The sequence below is a fragment of the Planococcus citri genome, chromosome 2, assembly GCF_950023065.1.
Source record: "Planococcus citri chromosome 2, ihPlaCitr1.1, whole genome shotgun sequence".
In the NCBI taxonomy this organism is placed as follows: Eukaryota; Metazoa; Arthropoda; class Insecta; order Hemiptera; family Pseudococcidae; genus Planococcus; species Planococcus citri.
The window spans coordinates 46,124,026-46,136,741 of record NC_088678.1 but is presented as its reverse complement, the minus strand read 5'-3'; the positions used below and the strand labels follow the sequence as shown (position 1 = coordinate 46,136,741).

The window sequence follows — 12,716 nt, the reverse complement described above, 5'->3', positions numbered from 1 at the left end:
GTCCTAATTCTTCTGGGGTAAAATGGGTTTAGGTTTTAGGGTAGGTATCTGAAGGTTTTTTTGAATAAAAGTTTCAATGTTCAGTTTAGGTTTCAGTTTATTTCATGGATACCTATCGATTTTAATTCAGATTTCAGTGTTCATTCTGGTTTTTGTCTTTTTTTGGTTCAATTTATTTGACATACCTACACGCAAAACGAATGAAAGAACGCGAAAAGAAAAAAAAACGAAAAGCGACGAGTAAATTAAATTTCGCGAAATTAAATGATACATAGGTTCGGAAAATTCAAAAGTAGCATTTTTAAGGGTCCAAATCCTTCATAAAACACTAAAATCGTATATCTATACGTAAAATGTGGAAAAATACTGTTTTATTTTCGCACCCTAGGCATGTTGATGACTGCGGATTTATCTACTCTTGAAACACAATGATAATGAGAATGGGATCATGAAAAAATATTCCCATAGATGTAACTTCTCAATTTACTTACCAAACTCAAGATTATAGGTAGATCTAGGTACAATGGTACATACTGATTATTTTTTTGAAAAATTCATGCTTATAAACAATTTTGGTCCTGAGTCATTCCACGTCAATTCGACCAAGAAGTGGTGGGGGGTCGGCGATTTTTTGAAATTTTTCGTGGTGAAAACCTTCCGAAGGGATGACCAATGGCGCAAATCGCAGCACTCCACTCTAGCTGTTTTTTAAAGACTGCTAGGGGGTGTCAAAGTTTTCAGTGAACTTAAAATATCATCAATTTCAGCAGTGGATCCAAAATGGAACTTTTTCCAATAATTAGGGGTTTTGAAAGGCTTTTTGGTGATATCATAAAAACCAGTGTTTCCACTTTTTTCGTACAAGAAATTAGCTCGAAAAGTTTCAAAACATAGTTTTTATATCGTTCCAACTCTCAAAAATTCTGAAAAAAATATATTATGGAAAACTTTTCATGCTGAACAACATATAAAAAATTGGAATGGCGTTATTTCGTGAAGTCGATTTTAAAAAAATTGAAAATTTGCGGAAAAATGCGATTTTTTTATTTAAAACATGAAAAAAAGTTTTGATTGGTGAAGTTGACCCATTTGACCCCAATTTTTACGTATCCGTTGAAAAAGTTGAAACCCCCCTTTCACTCGATAAAATGAACTCATCACAAAAAAAATATCAAAATTCGAAAAAATTCAATTTTCAATTCCAAACATTAAAAAAAGTTTAAATTTATTCAGTTGTCTTATTTTGCCACTTTCTGGCGTATTTCATCAAAAAGTTGATAAAAATTTACACTCATAGCAAAAAAAATTAAAATTCTTCTTTTTTAAAATTCACTCGGTAAGTACCTATGATACTATGATACTCCACCTATTATACCATCAACCTTTTAAGCATTGGTTGATGAAAAATTCACGAACATGATTTTAAAAAACGGATTAAAAGCAGTCATAATGTTTGAATATTGGCGTACGCCATCGCTTCAATTTTATTTCTCGAATGGGAACCAATATTTTTTCCACTTCATCATACGAATAGACCTGTATTACATACACACATCATCAATTTCATTTATAAAATGAAAAAAATCCTCGTACCTATATCGAACAATATTTCAACGTTACGCATCATTGTACTTACGATTCAAAAACGTTGATTTTTCATCGCATATGCCTTTACCTACATAGGTAGGTACCTACCTAATGGATGAAACTCCGTGTTTGATATTTATTCGAAAAAAAGGTACCTGAACGAAAGCTAGGAACACGTCAAAAATTTAATGTTAACGATTACACATTATTGAAACGATTCGATGATATCGTAAATTTTCCAATCATATTTGAAATAAAACGAATATACTAAGTTGTTGGAAGGCTTCTTCTCAATTTTTTTTCTTCCGATATATCGTTGAGCTTTTCCATTAATTCTCTTTCTTCTTCCAACGCCTGTAACCTATCTTCGCGCGAACCCTCGTAGTATTTTTGTGCTGGCGATTTGATCATTTTTTCTAGCTCTTTTTTCTCTTCCAATAATGCACTCATTCTGATATCGCGTGAAATTTTGTAATACTTTTTCAGCAGCTCGCCGAATTTTTGCGAGTCGGCTGAAAATAATGAATTGAATGTAATATTTTGCAACTTATTACCTATTTTCATTTTTTTTTACGTTATTTTTCTTCGGCTAAGTACAGTATAGGTATAGGTATATTTGAGAAGGAAAATGTAATGGAAAATTTCTCTGGAAATTTTATTACCTATCTCGCGAAACTCCATAGCGAGTCGGTATGGTACTTATTATTCGCGATATATTTGCAATTTATCGCAAAGTAATTTAATTTCAACGTAAATACGTTCAATTTCAACGTTTTACGTTACAATGATGAAGAGAAAATATTTTTCAAGTTTTTTTTTATAATAATTTATCGTATAATAATCAGTTTGATAATAAGGATTTTGTTCAAAAAAAAAAAAAAAAAAAAAAAAAGTGTGTGATATTAAAACCACGCGATGAAAAAAAAATTTAAATTACCTTCTTCCTGCTCGGAATTTTTTTCTTTGGTAGTAGAAGACTCGGTTATAACGTCTGCTTTGAATCCGCTCCTGCGTATACAACATAAATAGAAGCAAGTATTAAATTTCATGCTGAGTAGGTAATAAAAACTTGGTTGTAGTTTTTCGCTATAAGATAAGTCGTTCGTATTAAATTCTGTTTCAGCGGATGAAATGAATTCAAACGTCAGCAACAATTGAAGATTGAAAACGTTTGATATTATAAGTTTGCAGGTAATTACTTCGAATAATCGAGTACCTACCTACTGTGTTTAATTGAAAGAGGAAATGCAGTTTAACGTCTTCGCAATTTCTGGAATTTTTGCCCCTGTGTTGTGACATAAATTTACGAAAAACATTGCGAATTACGACTTACCGTGGTTTTTCGACGCGTTGAGAAGAATCACTCTTCTCAGTTTTCTTGTTTGAAAGCATTTTTCGTTATTTATTTAAAATACATATCTGAATTCGAATATTTTAAAAACAAAAATTTAGTCGCTTATTCGTTAAAAACTCATGATTAGGAAATGATAATTTTTGTTTGTTTTGGTTCGTTCATTCACATTTTTCATCAAGCGTTGACATTTTTTTGGTGGCCTATGAATTGTGTTCAGAACTTCATTTTCTACTACCTACACGTTATTAGGTATAAAGTGATGAAGTAATCATAATGAAATAATGGAACTTTGACTAATACAAAGTGGACGTAGCAGGTACCTATTTGCAATTTTAAAATAAAATTTTCAATCAACCAACCAATTTAAATCAATCAATCCCGAAAAAAAAATGAGAACGTGAAATCCAAATAAACTGAAATTATTTGAAACACACTTTTTGGTGATTGAAAATAGGAACAAAAAAATTAGGTACCTACATACCTAATTTAATAAAAAAGAAGAACGAATGAAAAGCTCCAGAAATTTGTTTTTTCGATTTTAAAGTAATTTTTTACCTAAAATAGAAAAGCCACCACAAGTAACTTTTCAGTTACCTATTCAATCGCTAATTTTGCTCGTTTTTTTCAATTCGAGGCCCAGCTTTGATATCAAGGATAAAAATAGAATTTTATGAGGTGTAGCGAGACACGAAAAAAATATTTGTCAACAACTGAAAAAATTTACATCAAAATTTGAAATTAAATTTACCTATCTAAATGCATTTTTTCATCTGAGCTTGAGTGGTTTAATTAACTAACCTTACAATGAGAGAGTTGGTGATGTAACAAATGGCATTCCTTGCCTTTTTCAGTGTTTCCACAGCGTTTAAAGTTATATGCAGGTATCGAAATATCTACTTATTCAGTATTTAGCATCCAAAAAAATGAAATAAAAATAAATACAAAGGAAATACAATTTATTCAATTTTGAAAATTGTTTTTAAAAAACAACTCCCCCCTCCCTCCAAAAAAAAAAAGTCTAAAGAAGCAAGTTTTCTGCAAGTTTGAGCTGAAAACGAATTTTCCCAGAAGTGTAAATTCATAAATCATCTGCAGAGACTCCAAAGTTGCTCAAACATCTGTCCTCAAGTTTCTCGTTTAGGAGGTTGAAAGTAGGATGAAAATTCAAACATCAGATTTCTATTAGCATGCACGACAAAATAAATTGGAATTTTCAAAATTATTCAACAGTTGAAAAATTAAATTGAGCTTCTGAATTTTTGCGGTATTACGTAGCTATATTATGTGTATTACAATCCTAAATTTTCAGGTACCAAATCATCAAAAAAATTTTTTAGACGCTAAAAAATTTTCTCGTCCTCATTTTTCAAAATTTCGTGTCCATCAAAACTCTAAAATTAGAACGAAATAAAGTTAGAATGCGAGTACTACTCCCCCCCTTTTCTTCTTCTTTCCTCAATTAAAATACACACCTATTTCGAGCAGATTTTTTTTTCAAAAATGCAAAAAAATTTTGAAAAAATTCTGCTTGCATTTTTTTTTTTTTAAATCCTTAGGGGTGCATTTTAAATTTAAATAAATCAGATCCTTAACCTTCAGTATTTTGCAATCTTGGAATAAGTGTTTCACTTTTTGCAGTAAATTGGAATAATTTTGCTGTTTAACAAATTCTGGGAAAGATGATGAAATGATAAAATCAATGTGCCATTTTGGTACCTGGAACCATTTTACCTAAACTGAGTATTGTAATTGAACTGGGTACATTTAGTTTCGCCCAGGAATATATTTTTCATTTAATGTAGCTAAAATTTATTTTAAAATTAAAATGGAAGAAAACGAGTTTTAAAACTTTACCCCTCATCACCATATTTCTACTAGTTAAGATATTTTTAATTACTTACCTCGTTTTGGGTTGATGTGAACTCTTCCAGCAGGTATATGTAAGGTTCCAGAAAAACAAAAACAAAAAAGGATGAAATGCAAATTGTAACCTAACCCTTGTTGAATCTACATTTTATAGTATATCTACCTACCTCGGAAGCTCGGCTGCTTAATTAATTTCACTTCAAAGTATGCTTTTTGTAGGTATTTGTGATTCTCATTTTAAGTAGGACAGTTTAATTTGTCGAATGGAGTTTGATGAAATTGCTCATTAATTTTTAATTTACTCGGCTTCATTATCTAGAAATTACGTCATCACTGAATAACCAGATTCCAAATAGTTCGCGTTCGCAAAAAACATAATTAACCCGAGAGTAGCTGTGATGAAAAAGTACATTTGAAATAAAAATATAGGTAGGTACTTGGGTATCTACGATCTGAAAAATTCTAATTAGGTATCTACCAACTATGTATCTAAGTAGGTACAGTAAATTATTAAAACGAAAACATCTTAGAAAGTAAAAAGTACAACAGGTAATTAAAAATTTCTCCATGGACCAAGTCCAGTACACTAATAGCATTTTATAGTATTCCAATTCGTGGAAGGTTTGGTTTTTCGAACCCAACTGAATCATAGGTACCTACCTATATAGAGTCTTTCAAAATGTTAAGGTTAACATTAGACTAGCTGCGTTGTTTGCCAAATGAAAAATCACAACCGACGTTGAACGGAGTTTTAAAAAAATCCAAACTGTAGGCGTTTAATGGGCACACACGTTAGGTAATATTTCAAGATAAGGCGTTAATGGTTTTCATATTAGACGAAATATTTGGAACGGTTCGACTAGGGCTAGTCGCATCTGGGACCGCGACGGTAAAAAGCTCCCAAAAAAACGCCTACATTTCTCGAATAGCTACTTTGAAAGCTTTTCTTTGACGATGTATAGAATAGATATAGGTAAGATCACGTCGAATGGTGTTTCATTTATCATAGTAAAAGCGAACTACTACATATTAAAAGGCTGTAAATTAATTTATTTGTCACGTTTTTTCTTTCTTTTTTTTTTTGTTTGTCGTCGCTTCAAATGACAGATGTGAAGGAACTTTTTTTTTCAACACGATGAGGGGTTTTCTTATACATCCGATGGAAAGTTTTAATTACTTTTTCCCTGGCATAGAATATAGAAGAGTCTTTTGAAATACCTAATCTCTTTTTTCTTTTTTTTAATATGTAAAAAACAGCCGGAATATGCAAATTAGTAATGTAGCGTAGTCCTGCACGACGAGTGTGGGTCGAAGCGATGAAGGTACAGTAGAATTTTTCCAGACCGTTGCAATAAGCGACGTCTAATGAATTGTTTTCACAGATGAAAATACCTATAGTCGACTCGACACCTAAAATAGGCGATTAATTTTTATGTCCAATAAAATTACAAATATGCAGACAACTTGCTACAATTTGTATTGGAATAGAATAGGTGGTGTTTTATCCGTTAATATGTATGTAGTAGGTCGTCGGTGGCGGGTTAGGTATAAGTACCTACTGTAGGCAGCAAGCGTAGTCTATTCAGCCGGTCAACCGTGTAATTCGACTAAAAACAATTATTGTAATTAAAATGTCTTTATAGTCGATATATTTTGCACTAATTAAACGGCTTATTTACGATGTGTTTTACGTAAAATGATCGTTATAAATCAGAGTTATCCGGCCGACTCGACTTGTACTTCCAGTAAATTACTAGCACTGACAAATTTTCGCAGTTTTTAGTCACGTGGTTTCGTTGATAAAGTAATAACGTAATTTCGAGAGTTTTCCTTCGAGGACTTGATTAAACTTTGTATATTTAAATTTTTCTAAAAAAAAATCATTTGGAAAGACATTCCTTCAATCTCAACAAAAAAAAGAACTTTTGCAAAACGCATGTTTTAAAATCTCTTAACTTTTCGACCTTCGTCATTTTTTTCAAAAATTTTCTGAATCATGAAAAAATTATCTAAGAAAATTGACGAGGTGAATTCCTATCCACTTCTTGAAGCCGATTCGTGGTCATCAACTAATGCTGATCTGGAGTCTCCAGTAACATTTTGGTTTTTATCCATAATTTTTTGTATTTTTTTCGAAGACGTGAAAATTTTTTGTCAAGTGAATTGAGTAAATTAAGACACGAAAATGAAGCAATTCACGAGATTGAATTTGATTTGTGGATCGTCCTTAAGTAAAGCTTGATATTTAATAAAATGAAGCTTAAAATAAATAAAAAATGCCGTCGACTAAATATACTTTATTTTTAATAGGTAGGTACCTACAGTTACCTTTAGCTTAAAATTGTATCTGGGTAAATATTTGCCTTACATTCGTCAACTTTGATGTTCATTTTTTTGCAAAAGGTTTTCTCATCGAGATACTGCAGCAATCTTTGAAACGAAATTAAAAGATAAATAACATACAAAAATAGAACTTATAAAAGGAGATTTTCGCAATTTCTTCTGAGTAGGTGAAAAGGAGAGAAAAAAAAAGGAGAAAGAGAAAGTCGAAAATTACACAATAAGAAACACAAACTGATGAATTTTCAAGCCAGGTATGTAATTGAATTTTTCACATTTTCTAGACAGACTAACAATACGAACTATACGAATACCTACGCATTTTAGTGATGTCAAGGACCGACGGAGGAATTTAATGCGTTTATCGCTGATGAAAAATGTTTTGCTGACGAGAAAATTTTTACAACTCACCGTATTGATGGATTCGTGGTTGTCGCGATTTTTTAATCGACGTAGGTGGAGACTGGAGAGATACGTTCAAATTAAAGTTGTACGAGAGTAGACGAGACACGAGTCAAGGGCATGTATCCGAAATTCTTTTTTGCCTACTGTACCTAGACCTACGCCTGCTATTGAGATGAGAAAAATGGCAGATATCTCAATAATTCGCGAATTAATCCGCAAATGCTGGAATTTATCCCACGAACATTTATAAGAACATGTTATGTTCAGAATTTAAACACGTAGGTAACACATCCATTATCAACTTGTGTTCATCTGAAAGCTGAAAAAGCTTATATTTATTATGGTAGAGATATGTTGAACGAAGAGGATGAAAGTGGAAATTTCATTAGAAATTCTATTTTTATCTGTTGATCAAGGTTATGTACCTAACTATTAAGTTGGAAAACTTTTTATGTTTGACTTGAAAAGATATAAAACTTGAATTAAAATGTATATTGATAATTGAAAGAGTTTTCAATTTCATCATTACATATTTTCATCTTCGTAAAAATTGATTCAAGTAGGTATCTCATCATCGGTATCGAAAAAAGATTGATGATTTTTGAGTGTAAGTATGTATCGGTATTTTTCCATCAAAAATCAGGAGGGGGCTCCCAAAATGCTTTTTTCAGGGGGTTTACTTTATCATATCTCAAGCTGATTTCATCCGATTGACTTGAAAGTTGGTGTGAATCAAAATCATATGTACATACCTATTTATAAAAATTTATTTTTGGATTTTTGGTGAATTTCAGAGATTTAAAAAAAAATTGTAAAAAGGTGCTAGGTACTTGATCTAATGAATTTTCTAATTCAAAGACTCCTTGAAAAATTCTGAAAATTCAGAGTCATTCCAGCAATAAGTCACATTTTTCAAAAATAAGAATGCTTTCATCTATCTTCCATTGAGGCTGCATTCAGTTGGGCCTTTTTTCCAGCCAACCACATTCATATTACGCTACCAATTTTGTGACCAGAAACCAAAGTTGTGATCGGATTTTTTTTTTGGATTAGATTAGTTTGGATGTGATTTGGAATTGACCAGATTTGAATTGAAAGTATCTGATCCGGTCTGGATATTCTGTGGGTGCAATTTGATCTGAGCAGATCTAACCATGGAGATCAAAGTTATGATTAATTAGATACGTATTAAATATCTGCAGTTCCAGGGATGATAAAGCAGCTGAGAGATTACCATTTTTAGGGATTTTTGAAAGCAAAAACTAGTCAAAAGCTTTATTCTTCAGCTTTCTCTGAGCTTTTTGCACGTTATTTAAGTATCTAATTTGGTTTTAGTTTCAGCAATTTTTTAATTTTTTACTCTTTAGTTTTTTCTTTTTTTCGCTTTTGTACAAAAGTTGTGAGGTCTATGATCTCACTTTTTTTTTTTTTAAATAACACGAAAAGCTAAAAGCCAACTGTTGAAAAACTGTACAAATTTGAATATCTTTTTACAGCTATGCCCAAAACTGAAGTTTAATAATTTTTTTAGAAGCTGAAAGCCACAGCCAAAAGTTTAATTTTTCGATTTTCTTTCCCATGACCAAAATCCAATCTGATCAGAGTTTTGTTTAGATGGGTAAATCTGTTCAAACCTGATCAGATCCAATCATCTTCCCATGAGGAAATTGTTTAAAAATTCAGTTGAAAGTTATGAATTAAACATTTTCAAAATGGCAAAAGGTTTATAAAATATTACAAATTAAAATTAGATTTGATCAGATCTGATCAGATCAGCACATTCCGTACATTCAATTTTACCTGATCAGATCTGATCAAAATTTTGACAGGATTGTATGATCTGTTCGTATGAACATTATGGTAATATCAACCCCCCCCCCAAAAATCAGCTGATTTTGACCAAATTCAGCAGAGATCTCACCAGGAACTGGGGAAATGTTTTAGAGCACAATGGTGCCAATTTTTTGGTCATTATTTTTCATTTCATAATGTCGAGTTTTTAGACACTTAATTCCCGATTTTTGAAATTGGAACCACTGCATTCCAAAATATTTCCCCAGTTTCAGGAATGATCTCATGCAATGTTCTGGAAAAATGTATGCGAAATATCTTTGGAAAAAGAATTCTAATAGCACAGATAGGTAGACGATCAAAATTTCAAATACTATCACTATCTTGAGATTGGGTCAATTTTTCCCAAAACAGATTAGGTTGCGACAGGTAGCGAAAAAAACAGTTTTTTTTTTGAAAATTGTCTCTCTTTGAGGGCCCATATCACCCCTTTAGGTGTATCTCTAGAGCTAAAAAATTTTCCGAGTAAGTTTGAACTCAAAATGAAAGTCTCTACTGAATTTGGTCAAAATCTTCTGACTTTTTTTTCGCGATCCGCTCTATTGAACATGATCAAATCTACATTGAAATACATAAAAAAGCATCAATACAGCTAGGTATTTTGAATAAAAATTGTCGAAGCATTGACAAAATCAAGATAAATTCTGCATAAGATGAAGAATTGTCTCAAATGACGGAAAAGTTGTTGAAAATTATGAAAAATTGACCAATTATTAACATTAAATGAAATTTTGCAAAAATAATACAGAATGTAGGTACTCGTAATAAAAGTTGTACATTTTTTTAATTTTCAACCGTTTTCGTGACATTCAAACTTTTGGACATTCTTACGAAATTTCCAAGTAGGTAATTTTCGCAAACTTTCGCCAAAATTTGTTATGTTTAACCAATTTTTTTTGGTAAATGTTAGTGATCGATTTTAGCACCAATTTTTTCGTGTATCTACTAATACTATTTTGACAAAACGTATGCTGAAAAAAAAATTTGCCGAGTGTTATAAAATTAGGTAGGTACCTAGTTGAAAAACATGACAAATTAACTCAAATATGTTTACAATTCTCTTCTCATACCTTTCCTCTCCGTCTCTCGGTGATTAATTCCCACTTGAACGATACATACCTACTCAACGATCTGCCACAACACTCGGACGCGGATATTTAAAAATCCAATCTCGTATTGCCTATAAAATATTAGATTGCCATTTCAAATGATATTCTGGCCATATAAATGTGGTGGTCTATACAATGAGAAAAATCTGCTATGTGGGAGGAAATGGCGAGGAAATTTGGCTAAAACAGATATTCGTATGCAAGTCGTATTGCTTTATCATTGTATTCTCACAAAGAAAAATCCTTCTGGTGGTAGCAGTTTACCGCACAAACATCTAACAAAAGACGAGCAATATGGTACCTTTTTATTTATGTTATTATGAACTACATTAATGAGAGTTTTACGATGTTGAGAAAAATTTTGTAGTTTTATCGTAACGTACCAAACCAACCGCCGTCTGCAAACTATGCTTTATTTTTTTTTTGCCGGTTGAAAACTCCTGGCTTTTCCCCTTTTTTTTTTGGTTATTGCTAAAAATCTACGTAGATATATTTATGCAGAATTGCGTAAGTATAAGCTGACCTTTTGCCGAAGTGAGCGCGGATTAAAGACGAAGAAATATTCTGCATGAAATTTACTACTCGAATTTTTATTCGGAGCTGCGCTATATTGCTCAACTTTATGGAAAAATATTTTCAAAAGTTTTCTCTCAACAAGTAAAACGTAAAGCTTTAATAATAATAACTCTCTGTACGTAATTTAGAAATTATAAGGCTGGTAGAGGAAAACAAGGTTCTATTTGTCGACTTTGCGTAAGCTGTAGGATGATTTAACATTACAAACATACTGCTATACTATACTATAGGTATAGTAGGTACCTATATAGCTAAAGTTACGTAGACGTGCACTCTTTGTGAGCACCCGCTGCATATGACAGCAGCAATGAAACGGAGTTAACAATATTACAATATGTTCGCGGATATTGGTTTCACATTTGATGACATTTTCAATTTAAAGGTACACAGTATATATACAGCACACAGGCACAGCTCGAATACGCTGTAGCGTATATTTCCACTGTCAGCAAATATGATAAAATTTTCTACGTAGTACGTGGGCAGTAGCTCGTTATACGATGGCGATAGGTATAATAATGTAGTCACAATCACAATCGCAATCGCTTTTATTAAGTTTCTAATTACAATAAATTCTGCTTTGTATGTTCTCCTATGTTCCCGCTCGTCAAGACGTATTTTCCTGCAAAAAAAACGCGTGCTAATCAAACGCATTGTACGCGATGCGCTCTCGTGTTTTCAATTTCGCCTGAATAAACAAAAAAACTCGAGTCTGCTGATTTTTTTTCCTTTTTACAATTCTGGTCGCGATTTTTTTTTCTAAACGTTGTGTTTTCCTTTGTTTTCGCCCATTTATTTTAAAACGTTCATTGGCTCGTGAAAAAAAAATACCAGTTAATACGGTATTTTATATTTTGAGTGTTTTGAATTTCTAGCTGGAAATAGGCTGGAGTTCACGTGTCGTTTATCATCGAAATTGACATTTTATAGATGAAATATACCCTAAAATGCTTTTTCTTGCTTCTGTATAGTGTGTATCATATACGTGTATAGACGTACGTATACTTACTCAATTCACCTGTTAGTGTCACTTTCTAGCTTTTTCAAGAAAATTTACCGATTCTATCGTAATTATTAAGCACTTACACGTACGTACACGTTGGTGCTCTCGTTGTAAACATATTTTCGAAAGCTCTCGTCGATTTTAATCAAATTATTCGCGATAAATTATGCAAGTATAAGAGTACGTATATTTATGTGCGCTCTGTATGTCGAGCTGGTGGATTTTCATGTATAGAAATCCAAAAGGAAAATTAAGCTCACTATTGACAAAAATAAATAACGGCTTCAAAACAAATTTTTTTGCAATTATAAGTTATTGGGTTCAATTTTTTAACTGAATTTTTCATGAAAAATTGCAGATTTCAGGGTAAAAAAGAAAACAGTATAAAACTCACAAATTTTTGCCTAGCTTGAAAATTGAAGGGGCTATGACCACATTTAGAATAAAAAAAGACTCGAAGAAAAAATCAATTTCAAAGTACTACCAGTTCCCACCATCAAAATTTTCATTTCATCTGTTTATTATCAAAATGTCATTTTGCCCCTTCAATTTTCAAGATAGGCAACTTGTTCATCTAACGTTTTTTTCTACTTAGTCGAACCCGGTTATATCCAAATCTGAAGTT

The 12,716-nt window shown here is 31.9% G+C and overlaps 1 protein-coding gene across 1 annotated transcript; it reads right to left on the bottom strand.

The window, feature by feature from the left end:
- Positions 1-1,752: 1,752 nt before the first annotated feature.
- Positions 1,753-3,084, bottom strand: LOC135833778 (uncharacterized). Its single transcript, XM_065347536.1, has 3 exons — positions 2,921-3,084; positions 2,525-2,595; positions 1,753-2,099 (listed from the first exon to the last, which is right to left on the bottom strand). The coding sequence occupies exons 1-3, from the start codon at positions 2,977-2,979 to the stop codon at positions 1,855-1,857; spliced, it is 375 nt and encodes a 124-aa protein (XP_065203608.1). The 5' UTR covers positions 2,980-3,084; the 3' UTR covers positions 1,753-1,854.
- Between the last annotated feature and the right edge of the window lie 9,632 nt (positions 3,085-12,716).